The following is an 18,750-nucleotide window of genomic DNA, read 5'->3' on the forward strand; positions in this document are numbered from 1 at the left end:
TTCCATTGGCTAAGACGTGCTAAATGCGAGGCAGACAGAGGAGTAGCCGGAGGGAGGGTAGAAGATGTGTTTTGTGTCGATGCCATTTCAATGATAAATTCCAAAAACGGAGAGACAGCGTAGTGTAGTCGGTGGAGCGAGAGATAAACAAAGCTAATAGAATACCCAAAAGGATACCCACTATCAAGGAGAATCCTCTCGCCAGACAGACAGCCAGACAGTCAGACAGCCAGCCCCTCGATAGTGTCAGGACAAACAAAGACAGATATCGGTTAATTTTTCAATGTCTGCAATGAAAACGTGCACCAGACCTGGGAGCCGGCACCAAAGATGAGGCGACTGCTTATTTTACATTTCGGGGACGGGGACGGAGACGGGTTGGGTCTCGTCTCCTCTTTGGCATATTAAAAGTCAGCTTTCTGTATAGTATAGCATGGAAAATTAATGCATTTCCATCTATCAGAGGGCGAGAGCCAAGAGGCAAGGTATAGTCATTGAAAATCAATAAAAATGCATTTTCCGACTGCATTTGAGCTCTCTTTTCCCACTTTTGCTTTAAGGCCTTAAAGTGGAAAAGCCCCAAAACCTCTAGCGTGGCCATTTTCTATATTACAAATTCTGGTTAGTTCTATTTTTTGGATTTTTTGAGGTCATTTGAATGAAATTAATTAGGCGCCATGTATGGCCAACAAAAGTGGCTCTGCTCTCCCTGTGTGTGTGTGTGTGGCCTTTGGCCAAATTATATTTTGGGTTTTGTGGGCGAGCAAAATGTCAGCGAAAGTCAAGGCAAAGTTGAGCCCTGGCCCCCCTCCACCCCCCTCTGACGGTGTGACTTTTTAATAGGCTTTTCCCCAGCAGCAGCACACAGCAGTAGCACCCAGCAGCTGCTGCTATTAAAATTTTACGCATATTTAAGTCCATTTATGGCTGTTGAAATGGCAAAGGTCCTGCTGCTGCTCCTGCTGCTGCTCCTGCTGCTGCTCCTGCTGGATTATCATTAGTGTGGAGACAGCATTTGAGGCTCAATTTTAAAGTTTTTGGCTAATTTGAGTTACATGCACTACGAAAAGCGACAGAGTGGTGGTCAAAATGGTGCTAGGCTGTGCTCAATTGTAGAAGATGTAGAGGTCCTTAGTGGAGGAGGATTCGTAATGAATGCTAAGGCTTTCAGTAGTCCAAGTTAACTCTTAACCAAATCAAGTGTCATTTTTTAGGGGCTGTTGTTTCGGGATTGATTTTCTACCCTTATCACATGAACACACCCCGCTGGCCATTTTTAAGTGGCAAGTCTAGCCGTTTCTTAAATGTGTCACATCTCCTTAGAAAAGAGTAGTCTGTTTCCCCCGAAATCTACGACTAGTACAAGTAGTTTTTCCATTTCGTGCTCGTATTTATCTTCATTTTCATGGCTCTCTCTCTCTGGCCATATGCTGATGGCCCCAGTCGATAGTAGACGACAGACAGAATGGCCAATTTGCAATTTGCGTAATGGCACAACTCTTCTGTATCTCTCTCTAGGCAGTTCCTGCCGTTCCTTTCTTTCGAGTAGTAGAGGTCCTGTCCTGTCGTGTCCTATTCCTGTCCGTACCAAAAACACTAAATGAAGTCATAAAATTTTAAACAAAAACTAAAAAGGAAAACAAACTAGAAAAAACTTTTAGTCGAAGCAAAAATAAACACACTTTATTATGCCTGAAAATGTTTATGCTTTTGTTTGGTGGGCGGCGACGGTGGTGGCGGAGGCGGGGCGGGGCAGGGGGCAGGGGCACAAGCAGTACAAACACCAACATAAACAAACGAAACTTATGCTCATGTTCCTGACGTTATTCTACGACAATCGAAGCGAAGGGTATTATGGTTTTAAAGAGGGGTTTGTATCTACAAATGGTAGATGGTATAGATTCGGTATCTACAGCCTTTAGTTTTGAAGATTTACGATGGAAATTTTGCAAAGAATTTGTAGCTATTTTTCCCCTCTTGAAGTATAGAAGTGGGATTGTCAACCACCGGTAGACTATATCGTATATTTGTCATAAGAAATATCTGCCCAAATACAGCTCTTTGGGAGAGAAACTTGTTTGTCTTTGAAGATAATTCCCCAAAACCTTGGAAAGATATATTGATCAGAAAAAAGAATTAAAATCATATATTTGCCATAGAAAATATATCTATCCGAATACATATGTTAAAGGAGGGGTTCTGGAAATATTCAAATCTAAAAACAACATTCAGTAGACTCATGTGGTTTTTCATATTTTAAGCAAATCGAATTTCTGTAAAATAGATCCAGATCTGTATCTTTAAGGGTATTAATAGCCTCGGCCCCTGAAACTATGCTCTCCGCAACATTTTTCCAACTGTATCCGAGTGAGAGTCTATAGTATATATGTGTTTGTGCTGTGCATCTGTGTTCTTGTGTGTTTGTGTGTGAGTCTCCGTCTCGACTGTTTGTGTAGGCGTTGAAAATTGAAATACAAACAAAGACACAGGCCCCCAGTCTTCTGGGGGTCTTGGCCGGGCATGAAAATGGTGTTGCGGGCTGGGGCTGGGTAGAGAGTAGAGCTCTTGGCAAATGAAAAGCGTCTCTCGCTTAATATTAACAATTTAAGCGTAAACGTGTTAAAAGGAGCGTCGCAGCACTACGCGAGTTAATTTACACGCAGCTCAAATATTTGCACAGACGAAAACGGAGGAAAAAAACACAAAAAACAGAATGAAATTAAATAGAGGAGCACGAAGTGGGTATGCTCTATCCAGTGGTGGAGTACAGAAGAGAGGGAAGGGGGTACTCGGAAAATTAAAGGATCAATTTGTGTTTTAAAGAGAACTATATTTTCCCTTAGGAGTTACTATTTTTCCGCCGTTTATTAATGGATTCTTCTACCCTAAAAAACTATACTTTTGAGACATATTTTAAGAGAGCTTCAGCATGGTTTTCTAATAGAAATATGGTACATTTTCTGATGGAATATTCTCATGTATTAGAATTTAATTATTAATTTAATTTAATTATGTATTTTTTAAATTATTTCTACTTTTATTTTTTTCTTTGTAAAACCCTCACAGAAATTATTAACAAGATATTTTTAATGGAATTTGATTTATTTTTTTATTTATTTATTTGACTTTTAAAGAATTTATTTTTTATTTTTTATGCTTAATTACTTCTGCTTTATGGAAATTATTTACAAGACATTTCAGTAAAACATTGACAGGCGATTAATTGTTACATCACTATTCAAATACTATTCTAATGTTTAAATGTTTAATAGTTGAAAATTCTTGTTTGAAGATTGAAAACATGTTTCGAATTCCCGCTTCTGCTGATTTGTAATATGGAAATGTTTAAATCTCTGTCTCGAAATCGTGATAGATCCACTCCCATCTGTGTGGCCAGTGCTCTAGCCAAGTAGTCATGCCCCACTCTACCTGGTCTATAAAAATCAATTCCAAGTAACCAGGCTGTTAGCGCAGATGATGGAGATGAGCCTGAGCACGAAGGGCAGGAGCAGGAGCAGGAGCAGGAGAAGTAATAGGTCGGTCTTAACCGCCGGCTACGCAACTATTTTGCATGCAAAGTCACGTTTTATTGCAGCTACGAGAGGGTTTTCCCCCTCCCTCGTTGTTGTTTTTGCTGCTGGTTAACTTTTGAGCTTACCTGAGGCCAATATGGTAGAGAAGGAGAGCCGAGAGAGATATAGACGGGGACAGAGACAGAGAGATGAATGAATGAATGGTTCAAAGTGGGGAGCGGGAGAGCTCTTCGCTGGGATCTGAGGGGTTTTGGGGCATGCCAAACTTAAGGGTCATAAAAATTATTACGAGCACCACATAACATGCGGCCAGGGAGCCAGAAAGAACATTGACAGAGGCAGAGAGATAGAGAGTGCAGCAAGAGGGGAAAAAGAGATGGAAAGTAGAGAGAGGGAGAGAGAGAGACAAGGGAGCATCGTGTCAAAATGAAATTTATGCACGTTTCGGTCGCACGCACATTATGGAAATTCAATTGGATGCAAATTTAAATTGCCGACACTCACACACACACACACAGCCACACACAGAAATAGAGAGGTAGGAAAGAGGCAGACGGACAGATAGAAAGAGATGGCAGTCTGCTATGCATATCAAGCGCAGCCTAAAAGTATGCACCAGACAATGAATATTGAGCAGTGCCGATGAGCCAGTGACCGAGCAGTCCATCTCCATCCATCTTTCTCGCTTTTCCTCTTCCTCTCTGTCTGCCAATTCTCACTCCTCTCTCTTTCTCACTCTCCCTGCTCGCTTCAGTCGTGCCTTGAATGCCGGAAAACCATTAATTTTTGGTCCAACTTGAATTTCGGTCCCGGGACTCACTCACAAATTACTTCATTCAAGACCAAGACGAAAATTCGTCGAGTTGTTTCTGCCCCATTCTGCTCCGTTGACCAACTTTGTTTTAGCCCAAGCAAAAGGCAAACATGACAGAACTTGTTGGTGGAGACAAAGAAAGACAAAGAGCGAGAGTGAGTGAGAGAGTAACAATAAGGGGAAGCGTGAGTGAGACAGAGACTGAGTCACCAAGAGGGCGCCTGTTGCTAGCGAGAGCCTTGGACTTGTTTGTTCCTGTCCTTCTGTCTTGCATCACTTGCAAATGCCCCTCGAGGCGACTAAAGTTTGTGGAAATGCGTACACATTTGTGCAGCAGAGGCATATACTACAGTACCAGCTACAGTACTCATACCAAAGGCAGGGAAAACTCTTTTTACAAGACCATAGAATACGTCTGAACGGCGGAGAAACAAAAGTCAAAATTAGGTGTGCAAAAAGTGCATTTAAAACTTCTAAATATTATATAAATGTGTACTTTAAAAACTTAACCTTAATATTATTAATAAAATATAAATGTAAACATAAAGAAAAGATGTGGACCCAAAGAATATATTTTTAAATTTACTTAACTCAATTCATCAATAATATTGCATATCAATAAACTAGAATATCCCAAGAATATAATATTAAAAGATGTAGAAAAATCTATAAAAACGAAAGAATATATTCAATGCTATCTGAATGATTTTTTTTAATATATTTGTATTTTCTAATTTTATATAATAGGAACAATATTTTTTTAACAACATAAAAGAATATGATATAAAAAGTTTTAGAAAATATTAATAAAACCCAAGGAATAAATTCGATCATTCTTTGGGTTTTATTTAAATTTTTTCTTATATATTATATATTTTTAAATTTCTTTTTTCTAATATATTAATATCAATATTTTTGTATTAATAATATATCATCCATTATATTTGATATATTTGTTAATTTTTCCCCCAGTTCTTTCCATTCTTATTTTACTGTAAGTCTAATCCCAAAAGCCAATCAATTGTATATTTGGATGCCACAACCAATAAATGTTGGTGGCAGTGTCGGAGCAGAGTTTAATTATGATTTTGGCAATAAATACACAGGTACTCGTGAGTACTCGGGAGTACTCACCTTGTAGGAGCCAAGATTCTTGACCGAACAGGCCAATTTGACGTTACGCCCCGCGGGTACAGTGATATTCTCAATGACATCTGTGAATTCGGGATCTTCGCTGATGACTGGAAAACAGAACAGAACGGGGAAATGTGTGTTTTCGGGATTAGTAAAAGTAATTAAGGCAGTCACTCAATTAGTGTTTGCTCCCCCTCTGCCTATAAATAGAACACACAGACAAATTTCCATTGAGTGTCTGTTGATGTTTATAGTTCTAATTTTGGGTATACAGATTTATGGGAATACTTAAAAATTAAGAGCAATAAAGGCAAGCCTCTTTTCGAGGTTTTGACAGCCAGAACAAACTGTCAATATAATATAGTGCGAGTACGTGTAAGACTTTTGAGTGGCATCATATCTGATTTTTAAATGCAACGGGAGTGCCGGGTTTAATTCGTTTCAGACATTAAATGTTTTGGGTCGGCCAAAGCCATAAATCATAATTAAATTCTCTGCCTAACGCCTTTTTCAAGCCCTTTCCTTTTTGATGCCGGGGGATCCAAGAGACAGATACCCATCCAAGGTCCGGTTTGGCATTCGGTTTAGCCTAGTGTGAAATTGCATTTCGTTGCATTGTTGTTGCTTTTGCAGCTGCTGCTTTTGCTTTTGTATCGTTTTGTAAACGTTGGCCTGTTCTGCTGTTATATTGCCTTTGTTTCGAGGATGGGCGCCACTCAGGCTCCATCCGCTTCCACCCCACTAGAGGGTTGTGTTTGTGCATTAAAGGTGATAAATGTTGTGCAAACGGTTGGCAGCTCTCCGGCGCTATTGGAATTGTGCGGGGGCGTGCAACAGGGAAGCCATAGCAGGGGCACGACGGCCATGGGAGGCACACGGTTCGCCTTTGTATTGCCCTCAATATATTTTTATGTGCTGCCTGCTAGTTGGGGGTAAGCCCTTGAGCGCTGTTTAAAGTGCCGATTAAGCAGATCAATTCTTTAAGGAGGGTTAGGCGATTATTAGTTTCATTTTAGCCAAGTTTCGTTCTAAAGATTCGTTTCTATATCCAGGCTATTACTAAGAAAGGAATTAGCTTCGCTTTTAGTTGCTTAAATTCTGTTTTTAGTGTTTGTTTGTAATTAAAATAATTATGGGACAATTCAAGCGATAGTTTTACCTTCCAATCGCATGTCTACACCTTTTTCCTAATCCTGAAATTGTATTTACGAATGCCCTTTGTAGTCTCACGTATCTTATATTTGAAATACCCAAAATCATTTCACAGACATGTGCAACAAAACCCATTCACTCTTCCAGGACTTATGACACTTCTGACAGACATATTGCATTTCCCCGAAAATCCAAAAACAGAAACCAAAAATCAGAATCATTTTGTTTAGTCAATACCCGGGATGAAATGTCAGATGCCAGACAAACGAGAGCTCTGCTCTGGAGGGCTGGAGGCATGTAAAAGCCATGGCTGTCAGCTAAACATAGTTTGGACCATCATTATGGGTTTTTGGTTTTGGGATCGTTATCCTTGCTGGCTCGTTTCTCGCTTGATGGCCAGGCCCTGGTCCTCGTCCTGGCCCTGTCCTGTCCATCCCGGATGCTCTGCTTCCGTTGCTGCTGCTCTTGCTGCTGTTCCGTGATGCAACGGCAACTCATTTAAGTTCTAATCACCTGCAACGACGACAATTAATTAGCTGGCTTTGGCCAACGACAGTGGCAGCAGCAGTCATTAGTTTGGCAGTCCCCCCCAGGACTTGGAATCCATGGGAGACCATCGTATCAGATAAACAACAACAAACACTAGTAGCAACAACGGGACAACGGCAACATCAGCATAATGCGGCAAAGGAAGCCTCAGAGCCAAATTGGAGGAAATCTGGAGTGGATGCACGAGAAGATGGGAGGCCATTTAAACGACATCCGATGCGACAGATGCGAGATGCGAGAAGCGAAGAGATGCAACTCCCCAACGGATATTAAAAGCTGCCAGATGCAACAACGGATTGCAAAATATAATTAAGTTGTGGCACGAAGAGGGCACTGGCTTCCAGCAGCAACAGCAGCAGCAGCAGCACCAGAGACATCTTAAGGCATCAACGAGCTTTGCTCCTTCCGCCTCATCCCTGCTTTCGCCTCAACGATTTCCCAAGCGATGTGTTTTTGCATCAAAAATACAACTTTATTAAGAGATAATCTTGCAATCTTTGGGTCTAATCCTAACTAATCCTAGGGCACTCACTACGGTCTAGAGCAACTCCTGGCACTTGGCCTTGATCATGTTGAAGGTAACACTGCCCACATTCTGTGCCGCGTTGTTCAGCAGCTCGAAGATATGACGATTCCGTTGTCCCTGCTCCACGGTGCGCTCGTGCAGCCGTCGCAGAGCCGCCGTGTAGGCATCGTACTTGGCCTCGCTCTCGGTGTCCAGCTTGAAGATCTCGTACAGCTGCTGCAGATCGTACAACTGTCGCGATGTGTCGTCGTACAGCAGACTGGGCGTCTGGGGCAGCAGCAGCAGCCACTGTTCGTGCACCTGCTCGAGGAATTCGAAATTGCTAAACAGAAAGATCACAAACAGATCCAGCCCCTTGGCCTTCAGCTGCTCCAGGAGCTTCTCAGTGAGATGGTGCTCGGTGCTGGCCGACTCCCTTAGCTGTTCGTAGTCGGTGGTCAGGTGACGCTCCAGATAGGCGTACACCTTCTGACGCTTCTCGAAAAAGTCCTGCGTGGCCAGCATTCCGTCCAACTGCTCCAGCATGTTGTCTAGCTTCGGGGTGCTCTCGACCAGATCCGCATGCTCGCCCTCGATGATGTCCTGCAGGAGTCCGCGGAGGATCAGCAGATAGTTGTCGATGATCTCGGCGCCCGAGAGCTTCACCCTCTCGTAGAGCTGCTCCCCAAACAGATTGAGATCTATGCTGGTGGTGTTTCCCTCAAGCCGCGTAAGATTCAGCTGCTCCAGGGCCGCCCCCACCGTTTGATCATTGATCAGGCGATGCCTACGCTCGGGGACTGGATGATCGAACTGCTGGCACAGGCGATGAAGACGCAGCTGTCGTATCTCCTGGGCACTCGACTCCCTGGCTGCCCTGAGCATGGATTTCAAGCGATTGAGAAACACAATATTCCTCAGTACAGAAGTGTGCTCCAGATTCGTGTCCGGATGATGATGGGCATCGATTAGCTGTTTGATGAGCGTCACTTTCGGTTGCAGCTTCGTAATGGCTCTCGCAGCACTCAGATCAGCCGTGTAGTTGATGTATCGTGGATTCGCCTCCAGATGGGCCAGAAAATCATTTAAACTCATCTCTGCCCGCTGTTCGGCCTGGTCGGCCAGTCCACGCAGAAAGTCCAGCTGAAAGTCCTTGGCGTTAAGTGGCAAGAGGGGATCCACAGCAGCCTCCACAGCCGCCCACGCGAAACACAGATACAGAATCAACGAACACTCGAACATCTTCTCAATAGGGCTTGGGCTGGCCAACTGATAGAGGCATCTGCTCATCGTGGGATAGTCAGCGTGGGCAGCCTCTACTCTCTCTCAGTCTCAATCGCAAGTGTAAACATCGAATCGAACCGACTGATTAGCACAGAGCCCAGAGACACAGAGGCACAGAGGCATCGTCCGGGGTCAGTCGGTGAGGCACGGGGTGTGATATGCCGCTCCACTGACAGCTGATGAATGAACGAAGCTGCAAACCGAACGAGGCTGAACCCGTTGTTGCTCTGGCTCTTATCGCACTGGACTGTGCACCGAGAGAAATGTTGTGGCAGGCCTGAGTCCGGCCCTAGACCACAGCAGCTGTGGTTAACCCAAAAGCCAGAGCCAATTTAAGTTAGGGCCCCATGACAAGGGCAAGTACTGAAAAAGGTAAAGCCAACTAGTAGCCGAAGAAAAGAGTGCGGAATGGTGAATGTTCTAAATAAAATTCAAGAACTTTAAACATCAATCATCTCTTAAAGATAAAAATAACTCCTGGAAAAGTATTTTCCAAAGCATTTCCTTTTAGTTTTGAATCATTTATTCATTGACCAACACTGTACGGCAGCAGTATTGTTAACAGACATTTAAATAGCTGCTGATTGGCAGCACTGGCTGATAGGTAGCACTTGTGAATAGGAGGCACTTATTTGCTGCTTATATTTCCCATTTCATTGAATATTTTGAATCATTTCAAATGCATCCACCAATTGAAAATACCCTTTGAACCCACGAGTATAGTGTATAACTAGTTTTTGCTGTAAATAGTCACATAAATGTGTGCGTGCGTGTGTGTGAGTGCACGTGAGTGCAAAGTCAGCCTCTCCTTTTCCTTCCGTTGCCCGTCTACGTGGGGCAATTGTGTGTTGACCAAGCTCCGGAGTCCCATGGTCCTACGTGTGTGTATCTGCCTGTGTGACCTGTAACCTCTCTACTCACAAGTTAAATAAAAGTTGCAGACGCTTTCCATTCATTGACAAAACTTCAACGGCATCCTAATTGTACTGTGGCGTGACTCGGCTTGGGGATCTCTACTCTGGCATAGAATGGGGGATGGCTACCTGGGAACACACGAGACGAGAGACGAGCAACGAGAGAGCTGTGTGGCACTTTTTTGCCGCAGCTTGATTGAAATTTGTCAGGTTGATTGAACTCTTTGCCTGGCCTTTTTGCCAACATTCGAGTTTAGTTTCGATTTCTTCTTTCCTTCTCGTTTTTTTTTCCCCCAACCTTGTTCATTAGCTTTAAATATTTGATCAAAGCGACTAATGGCCGTGGAGTGGGTGCTCCCTTACACACAATCCCGTAGATTGAAACTTGGCTGCCGTCGCCGCAACTTCATGATTGCCAAACACCTATTCCTCGCCAGACAGCAGCGGGCCCAAAAGCCCAGCAGCAGGATTCCCAGGAAGCAGGCCACAACAAACTCGGTTTACGGCTTGGCAGATAGCGTAAAAAGTGTAGGAAATACGAGACCGAGCACAACGTGCAAGTTTTCAGCCAGGAAAAAGCAAAGAATAGAAGAGGAAATTTTCCAACAATTGAACAATTGGCATGCGCTACGCATTCGCCTGAATGGCGGTCGGCATTTTGATACCAAACATTGCCCCAAGGTTAAGGCATTCTATCTTTAGGGATTCGCAAGGGGGGAATATTGAGAAATTTTTGAGATATTTATGGCATTTCAATTGTTTAATGCCTGTGGAAAGTTAAACGGCAGTTTAAATTATGGGAAAGCAGCGTTGCCAGCACATTAAAAGGTTTTGACCAACACAAATAAGTCTGGGACTGCGCGTAAATTAAATTAGAAATCAACTAAAAGGCGAGAAAGTTAATTATGTTTATAGGAAACCCAAAAACCCCTGCAAAACCTCGCTCAATTTTTAAGAGCGTTGCCACCTTTTTTACAGACAGCGTTTTATTTAATTAACAATAAAATAAAAAGGGTCTAGAATTGGATATTTAAGGCTTCAATTGAAATAGTTATATTAATGGGTAAGCCCAACCTTTTTCTGACTTTTAAAGATCCTAACCAACCATAGACAGTGTTAAACAGCGAGTCAATTTTGCTACAAATTCAATAAATAGCTGTCGGAGGCGCAATCAAAGGGGAAACCTGCAATAAATTGATCAATCGAGCAAATAGACATAATTCCATTTAGAGGAGGACCATCCAAAACCCTTTGTGCAGGGCATCTATAACGCTGTGCCGCTTTAGTCCACCCCTCGCTGCAGCTAGCATTATCCTGCTTTTCCACTGTGTTGTGCCTTTGAGGGAAAACTTTGCCACTTTTTTTCCATCGTCGCCATCCATTCATTTTTTTTGTTTTTGCTGCTGTCTTTTTGTTGCCTTTTGTTAACAAAGCCGAAACAAAACTTTGCCGCGCTTTGCCAGGACGTCTATAAAGGCGACGACGACTGGAGCCAGGAGGAGGAGCCCCTGGTCAGGGGCGTGAAAAACGCTAAAAGCGTTTAAATGAATTTAAAAGAGTTAAACTTTTGTTTTATTTTTGAAACAATTTCTTTTTTTTTCCCTCCGGGTTTTCCTTTTCGGTTTCTTTCTGCTGGAAACATTTGAGGCTTTTGTGCGTTTCACAATTGTTTTCTCCTACTGTGATTCGGCTTAAAGTTGTAAACTTTGTCGCTTCCCGAAAGCGGACTTTCAGCTCTCCTACTCCTACTACTCCTCCGTGGGGGAGAACAGAGAACGAGCCATGTGATAGGGTAATTTGGATGCAAATGATGAGCCAACTATCCAGCGAGAAGCCAAAGCGAAAGCCACAGCCAAAAGCCAACGCCAAACCTAATTGATATGCTTAGAAAGAACAACAGTCGAGCGACGACCGACGCCTGACGACAGTTCCCTGAAATGTGATACTGGCTGGGCAAAAGTTTTCCCTGGAAAACAGAACTATCTGCCCTGCCCTGCCCTGCCCCAACTCCCAACAAACTACAATTTTCCCTCCCCAATATCTCTTCTTGGCCATGTCCCTATGTCTCGCACTCTTTCTCTATGTTTCTCTGTCTCCGTCTCTGTTTGTGGCTGTCACAGTCAATTGGCCCCGACAGCTATACGCTTCACAAACTGAAACGAATGCTCTACTACACGGGGGGTACTATATAAAAATGAAAATTGTGGGAGCAGCCAAAAGAAGCAGCAAATCTTTAACCCTTAAGAACAAAAGTTGGTAGAGTTGCGGGAATAGGAAAACCCGGAAGATCTAATACAGAGTGCAGATCTCAGACGTATTTTGTATCCTTGTTTTTGGGTGGTCCTTCCAGCCCTTGAATGCTGCTAATTCTATCAGAAATAACTGATCAAAACCGGCCATTCCCTGATCCACGGGTACCTTATTTTCCAACCCAAGCATATGTTCCTCTCTAGCACATTTTCAGCTTAGTGCAGGTGCCATCCACTCTCTATATACTCTCTCTCCATCTCATTGTTGATCAACTTATCCGTCTTTTGCTATTTTGCTTCATTGTTATATCAAGTTGGCAGATTAAGTGATGGCTCGAAGGAGCAGCCACTGAGAGAGCAGCGGAAGAACATAAAGCAAATATATATTTTGCAAGTTTACTTTTCTCCCCCTCCAATGCTGATGAAGAGTGCACTTTAAATTGCACCCGCCATAAAGAATGCCACAAAAAAGGGGACTCTAACTGTAACTGTAACTGTAACTGCAAGTGCAGCAGAAACTGAAACAGAGCTGCGACTGCGACTGCGACTGCGACGGTAACTGGAAGCTGCGCCCCCACCCATTGACTGTGGGGCAGTGTCGGGAATGTGGGTCAGGGTTTGTGTGTGGTGTGTGGCGTGTGGGTTGTGGGTTGTGGGTGGTGTCTGGTGTTTATGCATTTAGAGACATGTACACACGCTACAGTTATAGGTAACGGTAACAGTAACCGTAGTATCAGGTCTCTCTCTTACTTGACTCCTGCCTTGGGGCTTTTTTCTATGGTCTCCGGTCTCCGGTCTCTGGGTCCCGTCTGGCTCTCACTCCATTGAAGTTTTATGGCCGAAACTCCGTAAGGTTAGCCCCAGCATTTTTCGACTGTCAACTGGACTGTCAGAGAAGTAGCTGTACTTCGGTTCCTGGGACGACTCCAAGTGGCGGCGCGGCTGAGACGGCAGTGTGCCAGGGGCTGTGACAGTGCCACTGGCGGTAGCAGGAGGCGAAGTTCAATCAAGCAAATGTAATGCTGCCCTTGCCGCCATGGCTGCCAATTGCAGGCAAAAGCACAAAATACAAAGATTGAAACGAGCATTGACAGTTTCGACTGAGTGAATGAGCGAATGAGTGACATGGGTGTGTGTGTGTGTGTGTGTGTGTGTGTGTTTCTGTCCTTGTGTGTCCTCCTCCTCCTCCTCTTCCACCTTGCACTGTTGTCACTCTTGTTGTTTATGTACGAGGCACGAGGCAATTGCATATGCAAGTGGGTTGCAACAAGAGTTTATAGGAGTTTGGAGTTGGCTCAGAATCGAGTAGGGCATCCATGACTATCTAGGCTGCTATTTGCCATCAATATGGCAATCAATATTCAACGAAAATACACTTTTATTGCAGGAAATACTCATAATCATTTTTCTTTTAGGGTTTTAATGAACTTTTTTAGTTTTTTCTATGGAAATTATGGACTTATATGATAAATATCCCACAAAACCATTGAATTGTTAGACTTTTAATAAATTTCAATCAATATTTAAACATTTTTTAACGATAATTAATTTTTTTTTTAATGGAATCTTTAATCGTACGACAGTCCCTCCCTTTTTTGTTTAATTTTCATTCATATGCTATGTAGAATGCTTAATCGCAGTGCCAATTGCACTCTTAGTAAATAAATAAAATTAAAATAAAACAACTAAAATTTTATTTTTACATTTCCAGGCTATAATTTTTATAAATACAATTCTCAATCGAAGGGACATTTCTTGTTTATTTTTGGCCTGATAGATAGAAACCTTTATTGATATTTCACTTTATATGTCACAACCCTCGCTGTGTCCTTCTCCCCACCTCCCACAAATAAACATACATATATGTAGGTAGGTTGGTCCTATATGTGTAAGTGCCTCCCCTCGTTGCATGCATGAGTATATGTAAGCAAAAGCAAAGTCAGAAGCTACTCAGGCGGAAATGCGCATAACTGCATCACAGCCACAACACACACACACACACACATCACCCATACAGGCAGACACTGACTGCCACACAAATGGGGGAAAACTTTAAGTAGCCGCCACAAATTCAGAGAAGGATGGAGATGGAGATGCGTAACGAGGAATGGCTCTGACTCTGACTCTGCCTCTGCTCTGACATTGGCATCTATTGAGGCACTAAGTGCTGCTTTATTAACCAAGAGTCAACAGGAGCAGAGCCATCAGATGGAGAGCAGGAGCAGGCGCATCTACCGCCAGGAGATGGAGAATGTAGCAGCACCTGGAGAAGGCGAAGCATCAAGAGAAGGAGCAGCATTAGGAGAGGGACCATCAGATGACGCTTCAACGTGGACACTGGCCACAACTAACAAGTGACCTTCCAGGAGTCGCAGTTGCTGCCACACAGAAGCATCCTCTTAATTATGCACTTTGTGCCGCAGCGAACACACTCCACTCCACTCACTCACTCGATTGACCTGTGTGTACTCGATAATAATTACGAGGCCCAAATGGCATTAGAACCATCCCAGCGAGTGGACAGCCAGCGCTGTGGTGCAGCATTGCAGAGTGCGACAATGGAGAATGCAGTGACGGATCTATTCGATTATACCTGGGATAGCGGTACCCTTTGAACTGGAAATGGCCAGGAGGCAATTGATACTATGGGGAGTACAGAAATCAGAGACAGAGAGAATATTCTTCTTCTAGACTGACGGCAACGTTGCATGCCCACTTCTCTCTCGTCTCTCTTAGAACTCGCGCGCCATCCAACCTAGTAATTGCCAATTTCCGCAATAAAAACATTTCAAGATTCCAGATTAATTAGAAAGTCTACTCATTAGGCGAAACGGCGCAAGTTTTTGGGCAAGCCAGGAAGCCGCGTCCGGGGATTAAAGGAAAGGAGTAAAATGCAACACCTAAACACTCACCTTCGGCACTCTCCTGCCGCCTGACGCCTGCCACCTGCTTCCACTTGGTACTTGCAACCCCAAAAAAAAAAACCCCCCTGGAACTGTGTGCAAAAACTTCAAAAGCCGAGAAGTACTTGCCACGAATTGCAAAATTTAATGACTGGCGCGTGGCATTCAAGTATTTGTTTACACCCCCAAGGAAAACGATACAGAACAGAGTTCTGTCTTACATTTTCCGAAATACAGTCCGTCTATAATTAATAGAAACAGACACACGACAGGCAGGCAGGCAGTACTTTGGTTAAGTAAACACTTCCCTTCCGGTGCTTGTGCCTGTAAATAATGCTGCATATTAATGACACGCCAGAAATGAATCGAAGCTGTGCGGAGAGACGGAGGAGCAAGGAGTATGCTTCGATAAATTCAAATCAAAAATGACAAAAGCTGAAGAGTATTCATCAGAGTATTCCAAATGCAGTTACAGAAATATGTATCTTCTGCCACAGTAATGGCACTTAAACCATTTGCAGAAGTTTGATACGCAAATTATCCATCATCCACGTATCATCCCCAACAACTATTATCCGTATACGGAATGGCAAAGGCCAGAGAGTCATAGCCATAGACATTTTTAATTAAATTCAACTTGAAACTCGTATCAATCAAAATTTTGGCCAAAATGATTTTCTCGTTTTCGGGTGATGTAAGGTTCTCGGTTCCCGGCGCTCTCCGAATACCCAAATGACCTCCGATCCGAAGGCCAATCAATAGAAATAAACTTTGAACTTTCCAGCGTAGTATATCTATGGCCTTTATGTGTGTTTGTGGGGGAAAAACAACAACAACAACAAAGGCAAAAGCAAACAAGCTGCTGTGGGAAAATAGAGGAAAACTTGTAGGAAAATCCAAACTAAAAATGGCAATGGAATCAAATCAAATAAAGTGAAATAAAAGTTGGGAATAAAATGTGATTATATATTTCGGTGCCTCTGCCTCTGCCTGCTCTTCCCACCCCATGCCCCCCCGTTCCATGCCACGAACGTGCACCAAACGTAAACTGTCGATGAAATCTCAGGCCCTGGTGGTTGGTTGCATTCAATGGCTGCCGCTGCAAAACACAATGGCGGCAAGGATGTGTGAGAAGTGGAAAATTCATTTTCACCCGAAAAAAGAAAATAGAAACGGACACGGACACGGCAAACAGGCGGAGAGAGGCAGAAAGGCAGAGCAGAGAAAATAAGAGAAGAACCAACGCATATGAACAGGAAAAAATAGCGATAACTCAAATTGAATGCCAATAAAGTAACATATGCGACCGACCCCTCGGCCACGGCTGCTTCGGGGGCTGGGGGGCTGGGGGCCTGCTTCTCTCAGATCTGGATCTGGACACTTGAGTGCGTTGCGATGCTGCTGCCTCTGCTGCTGCTGCTGCTGCTCCACTAACAAGGCTCTGACTGGCCCCGGAAACGAATTCGAATCGAAATGCCAAGAGCAAAACTAACGAGCTGCTCCTGCTCCCCTCCCCCCCTATTTAGCTGCGAGGCAAAAAAAACGAAAAGGAAGTAATGCCCCCTGTCTGAAATAATACGGAATAAGAGCATACATACGAGTATGTGGGCCATTTGGCGACGGACCTGCTCTGCCTGCCCCTCAAAGGAAGAAGAAAGGAAGGTGACGCTGCCGCCGCCGCCCCAGCAAAAAGTACGATAACGAACTGCGACTGAAGGCGACAATCTGCTGGAACTGGTGCCTGGCAGCTGGAAGGGGGTCCTGTCAACTACGTTTCGTTGACAACTATTGACACTAACATGATATTACTTATGCATAACGCCATATGAGCAATGATGGGGCAGGGGCCACACGGCATGCGACACACGACACACGACACAGGGAAGTGATTGAAAAGTTTCACAAAAAATAACTAGGGGAAAGATAAAAATAATATCATAATAGAAAACAAATTCCAATAAAATAAAAGACAATTATGGTGGAAGTACCCATATCCACAGGTCATTTTTAATTCTTTCCTTTTCATTTTTTATCTTTTAAAATGTTGGTCTTGTTAGGAGCTCAAAATTTGACTTTGAATATTAGAAATATTTTAATATCTATCTTTTTGGACATCTCAGATTGTAATATTTACACTTGAATTAAAAAATGTATTGCAATAGATTTGCTCCGAGTGTGGAAACTGTCAAAAGAATTTCAATTTTATTTTGCCATTAATATGAAAATATTTATTCTACATATAAAATCCCAATATAAAAAATAAATATTTTCATATTTCGTATTTCAATTAAATATTTTCAAATTATTTTCTTTGTTCTATTTTTGTATATTATATTTGCTTCCAAATTAATATTAAATCTTTATTTGGAAGTTTTTTATATTTAAATTTAATTAAAAAGTATTTTGTATTACATTTATGTTTATTTTATTTTATTTTTTATTTTATTTTGTGTCTACTTAAAAAGAAATTATTTAATCATTTTTTTTTTATATATATTTTTTTGTATTTTATGATATTATATTTTTCCCTGACTGTACAACTATGTATATTCGTTCTAAAAGTCCTTCTGCCATTACTTAAAGAATTATTATTCACAATTCCTATTACTGTTTCACTTTCTTAACTTCTGGAACTCCTCTCGCCTGAACACTGCCACTGCAGAGAAAAATAGTTCCCCTACTGGACAGTCCGTCCGTCTGTCCGTCATTCTGTATGCCTGTGTATCAGTCTGTATTCTGTATGTTTGGGGTCTTTTGTTATTTTTGCATACATCATTTTGAAGCCGTATTTTTCAGGCTTTATTTTTCTTTCTGAAACTTTCAGGGCTTCGACCACGACCTGATCCCGGGGTCGCCATCTCATGGCTTTGCAATTTTTGTTGGCAAACGGCATTCCTATTAACACTCTTGGCCATTTTACACAAAGGCATTATCATATGCTATTTTGCATATCGATGGATGTAATAAATATGTATATGTACCCCATACGAATACGAATATATCTACGGATATCTATGGCGTTCCATTTTCTCATGGCATTTGTGTATTTCTCCAGCATTTCTGTTTGACTATTTCATTTATTTTGTTTATGCAGCAACTCTTGGGGGTCGCCTAAGGCCATTTTCCCTTAACAATAATGTTTACTTTTCTCTGTGTATTTCTTTCTACAATTTCGTATGCACTTTTTAATCAAATTTTCTCACCCAAGCCCCCCCTCTTTGCATACATTTTCTGATGAGAAATACTTTTTGGCATAAACACGGAAAACTTATACAACAATAGATGACTAAAAGTGTTTGGTTTTTCAATATATCATTCAGGATAAATGGGCAATTTGGGCTGTTTTTTGTGCATTAAATGGTTGTTAAACGTTATGAGGATTTAACATTTCCATCGCAAAGGCGAACTTCACGCTGGCTTTCACTTCAATGTGCCATCAACAATCGCTCTCACTCACAATCGCCTCCAAGACTAAGTCGCTTGGTGGCATGCTACAGAATGTGGAATATAAGGGAGAGGGTAGCTTTTGGTTAGAGGAAGTTTGGATACCCTTGACGATCTATAGTATTTAGGGGTATCTGATTGTGATAATTTTTTGGTAAATATCTCCAACGTTTCTTGAAAATATCTTAAGAAATCAAAAGATTGGTCTTCCGATAGCTGTACAAAATAGTGATCCATCATACCGGCATCGCATGCAGCAAAAAGAAGTG

The 18,750-nt window shown here is 42.5% G+C and overlaps 2 protein-coding genes across 2 annotated transcripts in view; both read right to left on the reverse strand.

Annotated features, from left to right (window-relative positions):
- The window catches only part of LOC6593566 (neurotrimin), a 50,044-nt gene that overhangs the window by 16,426 nt on the left and 14,868 nt on the right, over nucleotides 1-18,750 (reverse strand). Inside the window, exon 2 of the mRNA XM_026988804.1 lies at nucleotides 5,482-5,588. Coding sequence (XP_026844605.1) covers nucleotides 5,482-5,588 — 107 coding nt within the window. The remainder of the gene's footprint in view (nucleotides 1-5,481; nucleotides 5,589-18,750) is intronic.
- On the reverse strand, nucleotides 7,645-9,084 carry LOC6593565. Its single transcript, XM_002019209.2, has one exon. It carries the CDS (start codon nucleotides 8,975-8,977, stop codon nucleotides 7,721-7,723), a length of 1,257 nt encoding a protein of 418 aa, XP_002019245.2. The 5' UTR covers nucleotides 8,978-9,084; the 3' UTR covers nucleotides 7,645-7,720.

This window comes from Drosophila persimilis, unplaced genomic scaffold (genome assembly GCF_003286085.1).
Source record: "Drosophila persimilis strain 14011-0111.01,24,50 unplaced genomic scaffold, DperRS2 tig00000191-arrow-pilon, whole genome shotgun sequence".
NCBI classification, from domain to species: Eukaryota; Metazoa; Arthropoda; class Insecta; order Diptera; family Drosophilidae; genus Drosophila; species Drosophila persimilis.

Bases quoted from the DNA above. Each gene is read 5' to 3' on its own strand.
- LOC6593565 (XM_002019209.2), bottom strand. From the start codon at position 8,977: ATGAGCAGATGCCTCTATCAGTTGGCCAGCCCAAGCCCTATTGAGAAG.